The 16,359-nt window shown below is 37.6% G+C and overlaps 1 protein-coding gene across 2 annotated transcripts in view; it reads right to left on the bottom strand.

Moving 5' to 3' along the window:
• The window catches only part of STARD6 (StAR related lipid transfer domain containing 6), a 37,386-nt gene that overhangs the window by 3,436 nt on the left and 17,591 nt on the right, over nucleotides 1-16,359 (bottom strand). The window contains exon 8 of one of the 2 annotated variants that reach the window (XM_059140769.1): nucleotides 13,775-14,021. In XM_059140769.1, coding sequence (XP_058996752.1) covers nucleotides 13,820-14,021 — 202 coding nt within the window. In that variant the 3' untranslated portion in view covers nucleotides 13,775-13,819. Of the gene's footprint in view, nucleotides 1-13,638; nucleotides 14,022-16,359 lie in introns of those variants that run through there. The other variant, XM_059140770.1, reaches the window with a different exon arrangement.

The following is a 16,359-nucleotide window of genomic DNA, read 5'->3' as shown; positions in this document are numbered from 1 at the left end:
TGTCTTCCCAGCTCACAGGAGACTGCTAGGATCTCTGACATCCCCCTTCCAGGACTCCACCTTGGAAACTACTTTAGAAAAGTAAGCTAAGGCAGTTGTCAGGCCTCATTTGCAGACTTTTCATTTCATTTCTGCTGTTTATATATATATATATATATATTTTTTTTTAGAGTAATTTCACATTCTATAGTCTCCTGTTTTTGTTTCTTGGATACAGTATCTTCTTATCTCTCTAAAGTTGTTACTGATAGAGCTTTCCAAGATTTTGTCTTACTACCTAATCTCTCTTGAAGTGGATTTTGTTGATTAAGTGTACAGGACTAAAAGCCTAAGGGAAGCTCTGCTAGTTTTGATAGGACTTCATCGACTTTGAGTTCCATGCAGGATGATCTGTCTGGGCCATTTTGGGGGGGAACTCTTGATGTCAGTATCACTAGATCTTTCCTTTGGGGCTGGGTTATGTTTCTCAAAGATGATACTTAAGGTATCCTGCTTAGTTTAAGGCTGCCTGGCTGCCTGTGTTATAGGAACAAAGTTGGGGAGGATGAACTGAAAATTTCAGCATTCAGTCTACATAGGATTATTTAATCCTGTTCTTTGTATACTTCCTAGGTTCTCAACTAGGCATTGTCCAGTTCAAGAGAACATCTGTTTTACAGAATAAACCTCCAGTTCTCTGTTGGAATTAAGACAATATCAGGATATAATTTTCAGTTACTTTTTACCTACTCCTCTTTACCCAATGCATCATATTGTTAATATAGCATGACTCCTTTGGGGAAAAATTGATTTTATCAGTTAGATGTAATCTCACGATTTTTGAAAGGTGAAAACTGTGACAAAATTTACATGGTGAGGGTGAGATGGAGTCCTATTTTGAATATTTTCTGCTGACAAGGCTTTGCAAACATGAGTCATTTTTATAATGATATTGCTCAGTCTGTTCTCTAGTTTTCTGGAGATGGAATTTTTATGGAGATGGTGACTGGAATCTTTGTTCCAGTGCCCAGTTACCAGTTCATAGATATCAGGAAGCATTTGCGGAAGTAAAAGTAATGATTTCTTGATGTTTGAATTACAGCTGTAATATATGTTCTTGCACATGATACTTCCAGTGTAGACGTAGAAGTAGTAGCTCTTCTGGCAGGATGCCTCCTTAGTATTCTAGGAGACATTCCTTGGCCAAGAACCTGCCCATCCAACAATGGTCTCGGTACCAATTTAGCTGTTTTAAATCCATCCTTTTCTACTTAAAATACCTAGATTGTTTCTTTTCTGTATTGTTCCTAGAATGATACAAAGTTCTATTTCATTTTCTTAAAAACTACTTGAACCTTTTCTTATGCTCTGTATTAAATCAGCTTATTAGTCTTGTCTTTATTTTACTTATTTTAAACATAGCCATGTTAATTCTCTATTAGGTAGTACAAATGTTTGAATTCTTTGGTGGAAGACTAATTCTTTGTCTTATTTATTATTTCTTCTGGCAACCTATTCATGCTTGTCTTTTTTCTCAGGTATTCTATGATTTTGGATTGTGGGCTCACACTTGTTGGGCTTTATTTGTGGAACTCCTATAAGGCCAGTGTGTCCCTCCAAAAAATATTTGTACTTGCTTCTGCCAGCCCTTTGAGAAACCATAACCTTGGACCATTTTAATTTCTCATCTGTACAGTTAAACCCTAGATCTGGACAGACTGTGGGCATGGTTTTGCAGGGGATATTTTTGCCTTTTCCCCTAAACGCATTCATTTGTCTTTTATTTTATGTTTGGAATATTTTTTTTCTAATTCATGGTTTTACTGAGCGGATAGTCCTCTTAGGTTCCCGGCCCATCTCATCCCAGTTACCTGCCTTGGATGGGCCCAAGGTTTTGTCCTTTGTCTATAAACTTAGATTGATTTATTTTGTTTTCTTGTTTACCACAGGTCTCTCTTTTGTATACTCTTTCCACTTATAAATAAATGAATGAGTTGTGTGAAATTCACTCTCATTTGTTATCTCACTGTATTACCTGTACTGTCTTTTTTTTTAAACAAAGAGATATAATTCCCATATATAATGAGATATAATCCCCCTTGTTCTCCTATAAAGTTGATTGACATTAACAAAAATGTCTTACAAAGAGCTCTGCTTTTGATATGTAAAGGTGAGCCTCTCATAATCTGGTGATATTTGGGTATCCTTTCTTTCTTAAATTGTATTTATTATATATTAAATTTAAGATACTGAAAAAATATTTTTAAAATATGCTAAAATATTTTGAGGAAACTGTAAACTTCTTTCAGATGTGATTTTGGTCAGGAAGATGGAACTTCTGTAGATATTTTAGGCAAGAAGATTTAATGTAGTATATTAGACGCTTACAAAATCATTGCATTGCTGAAGGAGTGGATTCTGGGGTTGGCCTCTAGAAACTCATCTGAGAACCAGACAGAACCAGTCCACCAGGTAAGATGTCTTATTTGAAGCCACTGGTGAAACTATGAATTCAGGGAGCTGAAATTAATAGGCTGCCACCACTGCCACTGCTTGACATCTGGAAGGCTGGAGAATGGTTACCTACAATTGTGTCCCAGTAATCGGGAACAAGAAATCAAGAAGATGCTGCTGCCTCTGTCATTGACACACCCACCTTTTGGCACAGAAGAATCTGGCAGGTGGACACTAGAACACAGAAGAAAAGCCTCACTTGTCCTTGTCCCTTGTCCTTGGTGGCCAGCAGAAACAAAAAAAAATAGGAAAAATGGCCTCTGCCTCACTCAACTCTCACGACTTCATCCAATGGATGTAACCTAATTTGCTACTAAAGTCTAGGTGCAGTCAGCTCCTGGGATGCATGCTTTTTTTAGCATTCCATCCTCTTGGATTAGAAGGGAGGTAGAATAAAGATGAGCAAGCCAATACACAGGATCTGTCAGTTATGTGTGTGTGTGTCTGTGTGTTCATGTGCATATATATATATATATATATATAAATAGTAATTCATATATAAAATTATATAATTACTATGGAATATATAATTGTATTATATAATAAATTATATAAATTATATATACATATATGTATATTATATATAATAATTATACACACTATTGAATTTTATTGAATTTTGAAGTGGTTACTACAATATGTTTGTGTCATAGTGGCAATTTTTAAAAAAATTTTATTTATTTGACAGAGAGAGATCACAAGTAGGCAGAGAGTCAGGCAGAGAGAGAGGGGTAAGCAGGCTCTCTGCTCAGCAGGGATGCTGAGGCAGATATGGGGCTCGATCCCAGGACCCTGAGATCATGACCTGAGCCAACGGCAGCGGCTTAATCCACTGAGCCACCCAGGTGTCCCTGGCAATTTTTTAAATATCATACTACAAACCCGTACTGTGATAAAATTCAGCCTGCAGTTGACTTATCTAAACCAAACTTGTGTGGCTACAGATATACTGAAGTAGAAAAACCTGAGAAGTTGATAGAATATTTAATCTTTACACTTAGCCAGATTATATATGGTATTCTAGTTAACTGTCATCAACTTTTTTGATATAATACCCTAGCAGTAAAAAGAATGGGGAGCCAGATACTCCCAGTATCTTGTATTATTTAACTAGGGATACAAGAATTTAGCTTTAGGCTTGGTATTCGGCCAAATTCAGTTATTTGGTTTTTGGGCAGTTGAATAATCAACTGCTTTAGCATCATTTGTTGCTCTACTGCAATTGTGTATGAAGTTACCATATGATTATATAGGTTGTCATCATATTTAATCATTGTAAATGATTCTAGTCATAAAAATAAGGTCATCATGTTTAGATTTATTATTAGTATCTGAGTATTCAATTTCAAATATAAGTAAGCTTTCCAGATACAACCAAATAAAATCTCATGAGCTTCCTCTTGTAATTCCATCAGAGTATAAATTTGTAATTGTTATTGCAAAGTAAAATGTTGCAGTAAATGATGAGTATGAAAACCATTTTATGTAGAAAACAATTTTCAGGTGTGCCTGGGTGGCTCAGTGGGTTAAGTCTCTGCCTTGGGCTCAGATCCTCATCTCAGGGTCCTGGGATTGAGTGCCCCATTGGGCTCTCTGCTCAGTGGGGAGACTGCTTCCCCCTCTCTCTGCCTGACTGCCTGCTTGTGATCTCTTTCTCTCTGTCAAATAAATAAAATCCTAAAAAAAAAAAAAAAAAACCAATTTTCAACTTATTGACTAGGGAAAGAGGTTAAAAATTAGAAGACGTATATGTGTTTGTGTGTGTGTAGGTATACAGTATGCATATTGAATTATTACTCAGCCATAAAAAACACTAAATCTTGCCATTTGTGAAAACATGGACAGACCTAGAGGGTATTATGCTCAGTGAAGTAAGTCAAGCAGAGAAAAACTAGTACCATATGATTTCATTTACAGTGGAACCTAAAAAAGCAAAACAAACGAAGAAAACAGACTGACAGAGAACAAACTGGTGGTTGCCAGAGGGGAGGGATTTGGAGAATAAGTGAAATAGGTGAGGGGGGGTGGTTAAGACGTACAAATTGCCAGTTATAAGTCACAGGGAGGAAATGTACAGCACAGGCAGTATAGTCAATAATATTGTAATAATATATGGTGACAGATGGTGACTACACTTATGGTGAGCACTGAGTAATGTATAGAATTGTTGAATCACTCTATTGGATACCTGAAACATATAGCCGTGTATGTAAACAGTACTTCAATAATAAACATTTTAAAAGATTGAGTTAATACGGATAGAGAGAGTACATGTACTCAGTAACTGTTGAACTGATGAACATATATTCTTTTTGAGTCAACAAAGAAATATGTGGTTATTTGTGTTGTGGTATTATTTGGGTAATCGATTACAGCTACCCAAATTGGGACTGGTCGGGGAGCTGTACAACAAAAACCTGAAGTCTATGCTATTGGCTGTTGGATGGTGACAAGGTGAGAAAACTGCTGAGGCTGGAATAATGGTGAGGAAACTCCTTTCTTAAGAAGATGTAATGATGGGGCGCCTGGGTGGCTCAGGGGGTTGAGGCCTCTGCTTTCGGCTCGGGTCATGATCCTGGGGTCCTGGGATAGAGCCCCGCATTAGGTTCTCCGCTCGGAGGGGAGCCTGCTTCTCCCTCTCTCTCTGCCTGCTTCTCTGCCTACTTGTGATCTGTCAAATAAATAAAATCTTTAAGAAAAAAAAGAAGAAGAAGCTGTAACCATGCATATGAAAAGACAGCTGTTAGTCCTATCTTAGAAAACAAAATAAACCAAATGAACTTTTTGGCTTTAGGCAAGGATGTCTCCAGGCAAGGTGAAGAAAGTGCCACCTGGTGGTTTTAGGTTGCAAGGGCTAACGTACTACTACAAGCAAGTTGAGCTAGGAAGGGAGGAAGAGAGGAAGCGGCCGGTTAGGTTGCAAGCAAAAGTAGAAGTTAAAGGTTATATTACATAGAGAGCCAGAGCTACTAAACTGGAAAATGAAACTGTTGTCTTATCTCCAGCCAACTCAGCAAAGTCTCAAATTAAGACATGGGCTTACATCCAACATCAAATTGGGTCTATCAGATATTTTGATAAGACTGCTAAGTTAAGGGGCGCCTGGGTGGCTCAGTGGGTTAAGCCGCTGCCTTCAGCTCAGGTCATGATCTCAGGGTCCTGGGATCGAGTCCCACATTGGGCTCTCTGCTCAGCAGGGTGCCTGCTTCCTCCTCTCTCTCTGCCTGCCTCTCTGCCTACTTGTGATCTCTCTCTGTCAAATAAATAAAATCTTTAAAAAAAAAAAAAGAAAAAAAAAGAAAAAGACTGCTAAGTTAAGGTGGTACTGAGGAGATCTCAGGTGGACAAAAGCCTAAAGGTGTCATCCCACAGAGCCTGATACAAAAAGAGCAATAAGAAAATCTAAAGACGCTATGTTGATACCAATTACAGGTATGGCTTTCCAGACAAGAAAGCTCAAAAGTCTTAAAGAATGTTGTACTAGCAAAAACAACAACTGCTTGGGCTAAACTAAAAGATGATTGCGCTCTAAAAATGTCTCTTGGCCCTTGACTTTCTTTGGCAGGAAGCAGCTTGAGAAAGTTACTAAGTTGCTAATAAAGATCATTTCTTCAAAGAATAAAGGAGGGTGATGGAAAAAGAAGGCAGTCTCAGATAGTATAGCCAAACTGTGGGGAGCAGTGAGTAAGGGGGCAACTCCCAGAGTGCAATTAGAGATTGGGCTCCAATCAGGAAACATTTCCCCATTGCCAGAGAAGTAGGCCCAGTAGGGTATCAGAACTGTGAGGAACTAGCAGCGACGATATGCTTCCCTTGCTTTCCCCTTTCCAGTGAACTATTTACTTATTGCGGTTATTCTAATTATTATATATATATATATATATATATATATATATATATATATATATATATATTGTGTGTGTGTGTGCGCGTCTGCGCGCGCACGTGCAGAGGGGCAGGTTACTTGGCAAGAGGAGCTGCATCTGGGCCTGACATATATCACGAAATCCTAGATTTGAGGGCTGATGCTGTGATTTTATGGGAACTTTGGAATAAGCACAGTGAATATATTGTGCATGTGGAAGGGATATGATTATGGCCAGAGAGTGAGTGAACCATCCTGGGACAGTTGTATTAATGGTCTCACTTCTCCACCTCTCGTATTCATTACTCTGTTACCATATGACTCTACAGTTTCACTAAAAGGACAGATTTGATTTTTTTTGCTTATTTATTACAAGTCTGGCCATGTGACTTGCTTTGCCAAAGGGATGTTAGACTTGAAAAAATACAATGTTTCCACTTCTTCCCTTTGCCTTCATCATTAGAACATCCCTGGGCTAGGCTGGGGGAGGATGAGGTGAAGCACAGCCCAGGCTCTCCGGTTGCCCATCCTTTTTCAGACGACTAAGAGCCAATTATTGGACATGAAAAGGAGCCCCCCTGACCCCAGCCTAAATTACCCACAGACTTAACAGATAAAGGTGACGGTTATATGCCCCTAAGGTTTTGTGATTGTCTATTATACATTATTACTGTGGTAACTGGTATATTAATTGACTATAATATACTTGATGAATCCTCTTCAGCACAGAGTATACACAGAAAGTGTTAGTGAAAAAAGTGGTAGTGAAAACATATTTTCTTCTGACCTATTAAATCCCAAAACAAACTTTAAATGGAGGATAAAATTTATTACAGTGATTATTGTAGACTGCCACTTGATCTTATGTGTTTTATACTATCAAATATGTAGTGTCTGCAGGTATAATCTAGTAGCTGACAATACTGAGAAATTATTTTCCCCTGTACTCTCTCAAACTTTAAAGTGTTGGCTTCTAAGTTCTTTAAACAAAATTGTAATTATTTTTGGATAAAACCTTAGATTTATCATTAGATCCCATTTCATTTAAGATGGTGATAATAGGAACTGGCCAACATTTATTTTTTATTATTGAAGAATAATTGATATATAATACTGCATCAGTTTTAGATGTATAACAGTGATTTAATATTTACATACATTATGAAATAAGTCACCACAGTAAGTCTAATTGCTATCTGTCACCATACAAAGTTGTTACAATATTATTGACTACATTTTCTTGCTGTACATTACATCTCTATGTCTTATTTATTTTATAATTGGGATATTATACCTCTGAATTCCCTTCATCTATTTTGTCCATTTCTCCATCCCCTCTGCTCTGGCAACCATCAATTTGTTCTATCTATGTATCTGTTTGTTCATTCATTTGTTTTGTTTCTTAGATTCTACATGTAAGTGAAATCATATGGCATTTGTCTTTGTCTGACTTACTTCACTTAGCATACCCTCAAGGTCCATCCATGTTACAAAAGTGAGGATTTCATGCCTTTTTTCTTTTGGCTGAGTCATAGTCCTGTGTGTGTGTGTGTGTGTGTGTGTGTGTGTGTGTGTGTGTGTGTATACCACATCTTTTTTTATCCATTTGTCTCTCAAAGGACATTTAGGTTGTTTCCATATCTTGGCTATTATAAATAATGCTGCAGTCAAACAAAAGGGTGCATATATCTTTTCAAATTAGTGTTTTCATTTTCTTTGGGGAAAATATCTAGAAGTAGAGATACTAGATTTTATGATCATTTTATTTTTAATTTTTTGAGGCTGCTCCATACATCTTCCATAGTGGCTGTAGCAGTGGGCATTCCCATCAACAGTGTACAAGGTTTCCCTTTTCTCCACATCCTCACTAACACTTATTAGTGCAGAATTGCTAAACTATTTTTATTTTTCATATTATTTGGATGATGGTGTTATCATCAAATTTTACATGAAATTTTTTTTATTACAGATGGTACCTTCTAAGATTCCTACCTATTTAGAGGTAAATCAAGATGTTAAAACACCATAATATATGGGGATAATGACAGGACAAGGAGAAGAAATCAAAGATATAGTACTTAGTATTATTTCTTTGGTATTACTTACATTTTACCTTAAATAGGGTACAAGTTCAGAAATATATTATTTTTATGTTTGTGTAATGGGGAAACAGTTTAAAAAATCATTTGTCGTGGCGCCTGGGTGGCTCAGTGGGTTAAAGCCTCTGCTTTCAGCTCAGGTCATGATCCCAGGGTCCTGGGATGGAGTCCCGCATCTGGCTTTCTGCTCAGCAGGGAGCCTGCTTCCCCCTTTCTCTCTCTGCCTGCCTCTCTGCCTACTTGTAATCTCTGTCAAATAAATAAATAAAATCTTAAAAAAAAATCATTTGTCTTTCTTGGAAAAATTTACTAAAATGTGTAATTTTGTGATTTGTGTGTTTATGGCTAAAAGGCTCACATTCTTCTGAAAGTACAGTCTAAACTGGAAAACAGTAAAAGTGGCATATTCACAAAATAAGGCACATTCTAAATCATAGTATAATTGCATATTTATGTCTTTTGAAAACTTTGTTAGGAAAGGAAAAATACTCAGAACCTGCCAAGTTTTAGGGAGACCATCATCCAAGGAACTGGGGACAGAGGTCAGAGACTTCCTTTAGGTAAGCTGCTCTTCAACATCACAGTGGTTTTCTCCACACTTCCCAGTCTTTCCACTATGCCCTCCCGTCCTCCTCCTCGCCAGGTTTCCGTGCATCCTTTCTCACACAAGGGAGGCTAGAAGGACTTCTGACGCTGGAAGGTGACTGATTATTAGAGGAGTTACTTTGCTATGAAAAATTTAATCATTCTTCATGAGAATGGTATTTCTGCATCTTCTTACACTTGAATTTTGACACAATTTTCTGTAAAATATCAGAAGCTGTTCAAGCCACAACTCCCCAAAAGGTGTGTACCTCTCTCTGTATTTGACATTTGTAATATAATATTTATAAACAAAACCAGACTTTTTCATGGGGCTAAATATCTCCTTAACAGTCATTCCATACAACCAGACTGGAAACTCTCGACTAGAGGAATTGCTTATAAAGAGTGTTAAACAGGGGCACCTGGGTGGTTCAGTGGGTTAAAGCCTCTGTCTTCAGCTCAGGTCATGATCTCGGGGTCCTGGGATGGAGTCCCGCATTGGGTTCTCTGCTCAGGAGGGAGCCTGCTTCCCCCTTTTCTCTGCCTGCCTCTCTGCTTACTTGTGATCTCTCTCTCTCTGTCAAATAAATAAGTAAAATCTTAAAAAAAAAAAAAAAAGAGTGCTTAACAAGTACTTCTAATGTAAACATACCAACTTTATATTGGTAAAAAAAAATGAGACCTTTGGGGCACCTGGGTGGCTCAGTGGATTAAGCTGCTGCCTTCAGCTCAGGTCATGATCTCAGGGTCCTGGGATTGAGTCCCGCATTGGGCTCTCTGCTCGGCGGGGAGCCTGCTTCCTCCTCTCTCTCTCTCTGCCTGCCTCTCCATCTACTTGTGATCTCTCTCTGTCAAATAAATAAATAAAATCTAAAAAAAAAAGAAATGAGACCTGTGATAGATTAAAAATCAAAAATTTAAAAACAAATGATACTATGAGATAGCCTTATAGTTTATAATTTTATGACCCATTCAATTTGGGGGAAGTTTGGATAGGTTTTTACATTTTTTTCTATTTTTAAATTTTGAGATAGTTGTATATTTGCATGTAGTTGTTAAAAAAATAATGCAGAGAGATGCCATATTTCCTTCACCCAGTTTCCCCCAATCGTAATATCTTGCATAACTATAGTATAATATCACAATTAGGAAATCCACATTGGTAAAATCCACTGATTTTAATCAGATATTTCCAGTTTTATGTGCTCTCATTTATGTGTATGTGCATGAATGTGTGTGTGTGTTCAATTCTGTGCAGTTTTATCACATGTAGATTCATACAACCATCATCGCTGTCAACACACAGAACAAGTTTATCACAAGGATCCCACCTGTTACCCTTTCAAAGCCACAGCCACTACCCTGCTTGACCTCACCTCCATGATCCAACAAATCTCTAGTTCTGTTATCCATATCCATCATTTTGTCAGCTCAAGAATGTCATAAATGGAATAATATACTAATTAACCTTTTGAAATTGGCTTTTCTCACTCAGCAGTATTCCCTTGAGACCATCTAAATTGTATCAATAGATTGTTCTTTTGTATTGCTTAGGAGTCATCCATATTACTACCGTTTATTCACCCCTTAAAGGATATGTGACTTTTGGCCTGTTTGGGGCTATTTATAATGAAACTGCTGTGAATATTTGTGTATAGCTTTTGTTTTTAGAAAGAGAGAGAGTGAGAGCTGAGGTGGGGAGGGGAAGGGAGAGAGGGAGAGAGAATCTCAAGCAGGTTCCCTAAAAAGGATCCCGACATGGGGCCCAATCTTATAGCCCTGAGACCATGACCTGAACCAAAGTCAAGAGTCAGACATTTAACTGACTGGACCACTAGGTGCCCCTGTGTACAGGTTTTCATATGAGCATTTGTGTGTCTCAGGATAAAGCATGTTACTGTTGGGTTGCATAGTAAATGCAATGTTTCATTTTGTAAAACACTGCTATAGTCTTTTTCAGTGTAGCTATACATTTTTCATTTCCACGTGCAATGTATTAGTGATCCAGTTTCTCTACAACCTCATTAGTAACACTTGATATAATCCCTATTTTATTTTTCAATTTTAGCTATTCTGACAAGTGTGTATTGATAACTCAATGTGGTTATTATTTGCATTTACCTAATGGCCAGTGATGTTGGATATCTTTTTGTGAACTTACATGCCATCTACATGTACTCTTCACTGAAATTTCTTTTGTTCATTCTTTAGTAAGATTTTAAAGATGTATTTATTTTCGAGATGCGGGAGGGGCCACTGAGGGGGAAAGAGAGAATCTCAAGCAGACTCCTTACTGAGCATGGAGCCCAATGGGGGAGCTCCATCTCGTGACCCTGAGATCATGACCTAAGCTGAAATCAAGAGTCAAGCACTTAACCGACTATGTCACCCAGGTGTCCCTCTAATAGGATTTTTTTTACTGTTGAGTTCGAGTTTTGAAGGTTCTTTACATGTTCTAGATACAAGTCCTTGACAGAAATGCCTTGCAAATATTTTGTTCCAGACTGTGGCCTGTCTTTTCATTTACCTCACAGGGTCCTTCCTAGAGTATACATTTTAAATTTTGACTAAAGTAACTGGCTACTGTAACAAATTACCACCAATTTGGTGGCTTAAAAAACCCAGAAATTTATTCTCTCATAGTCTGGAGACCAGAAGTCTAAAATCAAAGCGTCAACAACCTCCACTGAAGGCTCTAGGCAAGAATCTTCCTCGCCTCTTCCAGCTTCCGGTGGCTCTCAGTGTTGATTGGCTTGTGGCTGCAAAGCTCCAATCTCGGACTCTCTTCTGCCTCCACCACTTGTCTTTCTTTTTTTTTTTTAGATTTTTATTTTTATTTATTTGACAGAGAGAAATCACAAGTAGATGGAGAGGCAGGCAGAGAGAGAGGGAAGCAGGCTTCCTGCTGAGCAGAGAGCCCGATGTGGGACTCGATCCCAGGACTCTGAGATCACGACCTGAGCCGAAGGCAGCGGCCTTAACCCACTGAGCCACCCAGGCGCCCCACCACTTGTCTTTCTTATGTGCCTCTTAAAAGGACACTTAATGACTAGATTTGAACCCACTTAAATAATCCAGTAGGATCTCATTCTAGGTCCTCCATTCTAGGTGCCCGCAAAGACCCTTTTTCCAAATAAGGTCACATTCAAGGTTCCAGGGATTTGAAGGGATTTGAAGAACGTGTCTTTTGGAGGCCATCGTTCAACACACTGGACTACACCAGGTGGGAACAGAGGTGCAGCATCCTGGGTCCTGTTGACATTGGGGATCAGGGAAAGGCAATGAAGTGAAGAATGACCCACACTTCTTTGTACTAGTTGGCTAAGAAGACACGGGACCCAAACTGACACTAACCCAGGAGAGATACACTACCTTCTTTTGTTGGGAGGAAGATGGAAAATCAGCTCCCTACTTGGTCAGCCTAAACCACCTGGCAGCGGTGTCAAAGTGCTACTTCTCAACTCTATCAGAGCACCACCAGCTGCTTCTGTGGGGTGGAAACAAGCTGGCTGTAAGATCATCTCTCTGCTTTGCCCGAATGAAATCAAAGAGGGAGTGGGCGCAGTTTTTAGGTTGATGTTTGGCTGCTGTAGATCTTGTTCCATTGGGCCACCCTTTTGTTCATAGCTACTCTTACAGCTGTGAGGAATAGCTATGAGGAACAGGCTTTTTCTTGAAGCTTTTGTTGTCATTCCTGCCTGGTGGTGGTTCCGGACTGCTGTCTGGAATATATGGAAGGCAATAAGGAGACCCTGACAATGACTGCTATGTCATTCCTCAAGTCCTAAGGTCCTTAAGCAGTTTGCCTTCTTCTTTTTATATATGCTTTAATCTTCCTATGCTTACATGCAGAGTCTTTTGGTTTTAAGAGGAAGGATTTGGGGTCACCTGAGTGGCTCAGTCGTTAGGCAGCTGCCTTCGGCTCAGGTCCTGATCTCAGAGTCCTCTGATTGAGCCCCGCATTGGGCTCCTTGCTCTACGGGAGGCCTACTTCTCCCACTCCCCCTGCTTGTGTTCCTTCACTCACTGTCAAATAAATAAATAAAAATCTTAAAAAAAAAAAAAAAGGAAGGATTTGGGAAGAATGGATTACTACATCTTGGCCAGAACAAGAAACTGATTCATGACCCATTCAATTTTAAATTTCAGGTATCATTCTTCATACATTCTATTGGAATTCTTTTCAAGTGTTATGTTCATGTTCCTACATTGATCAATTTAAGCAGTAAGCAAAGAAAAAACAACTTAAAATATATTTTAATTTTTAATTAGTGCTGACTTCTGTGTATGTTTTCTTACTGTTCTTTTTGCAGAGCATTTTCCAGGGGAAAAAAGCAATAGATAAAAGGACATTAAGAAAACTTGTTATGGGGGCGCCTAGGTGGCACAGTGGGTTAAGTCCCTACCTTCAGCTCAGGTCATGGTCTCAGAGTCCTGGGATAGAGCCCTGCATCAGACTCTCTGCTCAGCAGGGAGCTTGCTTCCCCCTCTCCCTCTGCCTGCCTCTCTGCCTACTTGTGATCTCTCTCTCTCTCTGTCAAATAAGTAAATAAAATCTTAAAAAAAAAAAAAAAAGAACGCTTGTTATGAACATCATTCTTATATGAGATTAAAAACTATATTTAATGCTGTTCTCTTGTACAACTATGAGTTCTTATTTCCACAAAGCACCTTCTGTAATTTGTACAAGGATACTGTTTAGAATAGTTTAACAGGATTTATGCATACTGACTTGGAAGTAAACTGCTGTAACTGCCACACGTGCTTTTCTATGGCCTCACTTCTTCTTTAGGAATGATGAGTGACCGCTCTGATGGTATCCACGTCCTGCTGGAGATCTGAGGGCCTTTATTCCATCCTTTGCATTGAGGATGAAGCTTACTAAGTTGGAAGGCATGGTTGCTTCAATTATTGATGGGGACAATTTTCCTCTCATTTCTGTCTGGATAAACATCACTAGTTTGGAATGCGCTGGGTTCCTGTAAACAAAGGAAGAGTTAAAAATAGAGATTTTTAGATTTATCTACTGAATTTACAAGTTGACAGAAAGCAGGATTCTTGTCTCATTCACCATGGATTCCCTCCAAAGTGCTTATGATAGGACAGTTACTGAAGGGAGGGAGGAAGGATACAAAAAAGAGCAGAGTGATTGGCACTCCTAGACATTTTACATAAAACTACTTAGTCAGCTTATACGTTATAGTCTTAAGTCATCTTTTCCTTTTTGTCATTTTGTTAACTTCTTCAAATTACAAAATTAATGTTTGCTTATAAAAATTTAAATACAGAACTTTCATAATTATTGTTCCCCAGAGCTAGTCACTATTTATACTTTTAACTGTGTTTTTTTAGATTGTCTCTGTATATACAAAGATAGCATACATATATATGTATACCTACCCCATATATTTTTGTTCTTACAAAAATGAGATAATATATTTCTGCAACTAGTTTTATTTTCCCTCTTAATAAGATATCATGCACTTCTTTCTGTTAATACATATGTATCTGTTTGTTTTTTATGAGTGTATATAGTATTTCACTCTCTATGTAATCAGTCCTTTATTGATTATCTTTTGGGTTTTTTCTTCACTTTTCTCCACTATACATAAAGTTGAAATAAAACATTTTTTTTTTTTAAAGATTTTATTTATTTATTTGACAGAGAGAGATTACAAGTAGGCAGAGAGGCAGGCAGAGAGAGAGAGGAGGAAGCAGGCTCCCTGCTGAGCAGAGAGCCTGATGCGGGACTCGATCCCAGGACCCTGAGATCATGACCTGAGCTGAAGGCAGCGGCTTAATCCACTGAGCCACCCAGGCGCCCCGAAATAAAACATTTTTGTAATGTATCTATTTTCACTTCTACAAATACATGGAATTTCTAGGTCAAAGGTTTCGTGCACTTAACATTTTGAAATATTCTTTCCAAATGACATTAGGAAGACTGTAGTATTTTATATTCTAACCCAGTAACCTTTAAACTGGAGTATGTGAAGACTTTCCAAAGGGTACAAGAGGATGAATAACGTTTAAAGGAATAAATTTTCAAATCTCTAACTTCCATATGTACCTCTTCCCTAAACTGATCTGAGACCATCTCTGATGGAAAATATAGGCTTCTTCTTTCCCACTAGCCTGTTCATCATCCTTCTGTTGTTTTAAAGAACAAAGGTACCGTCATCTTCCCTGAAGAGTACCAAATGATACTACGGTGTTTTACTCTGACATATAAAAAAATGAACAACAGAAAGTGAAGGACTAATGATTGGGTAACAAATCCTTACCAAGTCATGTCAATTCTTTGTTTTCAATAAAATTTAAGGATCTAACTTGGTTGTCAGCTGACAGGTCATTAAAAATATTTTTTGATTATAGGTCACTATGTACTTTATGGTATATAACACAAAAGAATTCAAAGCATTTAATGAAAGTCCTGGAATTATACTCTTTTCATTTTAACCCACTTATTTATGCAAACAAATTTTCTTACTGCTTACACTCATAGAAATGTGACGTAGGAATAGACAATAGTAAGTGCTAGCTCATTTTTTTGTTTTGTTTTTATTTTTTCAATGTTCCAAGATTCATTATTTTTATACCACATCCAAGCTATCTTATTTTATTAGTATTACTAATACACAATTAAATGAATTGTAATTGTTAGAAGCATGGACTCTGGAACCAGTTTGCATTGGTCTGAAGCTGAGCTTTACTATTACCTATGTTTAACCTCGAGAAAATTACTTAATCTCTCTGGACTTCCATTTTTTTTCCTGCAAAATGGAGATAGTAGTACTACCTACTTTATGAGGTTATTGGGAGGACCAAATGAATCAATATATGTAAATTGTTTATAAAGTTCCTGGCACAACGTAAATGCTATCTAAGTTTTGCTAATAATAAAAAATGTGTTTTCCATAACTTTGCCTTTATACTTAATAGTCACATCACATTTGGTAATATATTTTTTATTTTGATCATGTAATAATAATTTAATCTAGTACACACATATATTTTGTAACATTAAGATACTAATGTCACAGGAAATAAAATGGATTTTTAAAATTAAACATTTTTTTCAAAGAAAAATGACAGGGTGATTAATAAAAGAATAAGAGAACTCAATAATATATATTCTATTAGGATTAAATTATATGAGGAAAAAAGAAAGAATGTGGGAAGAAGGAGAAATTGATGTAAATTTTTGACTGAGGTTGTATGTATTTTGAAATTGATAGTTATCTAGGTTTCTAGTTATTATGGTATTTAGAGTTTATTGGGTATGCTTACAAGAATGGCAGAACACTTTTTTTTAGA

This window comes from Mustela lutreola, chromosome 11, assembly GCF_030435805.1.
Source record: "Mustela lutreola isolate mMusLut2 chromosome 11, mMusLut2.pri, whole genome shotgun sequence".
Classification (NCBI taxonomy): domain Eukaryota; kingdom Metazoa; phylum Chordata; class Mammalia; order Carnivora; family Mustelidae; genus Mustela; species Mustela lutreola.
Note: the sequence above shows the minus strand (reverse complement) of the source record. Positions and strands in the feature narration are given on the sequence as shown.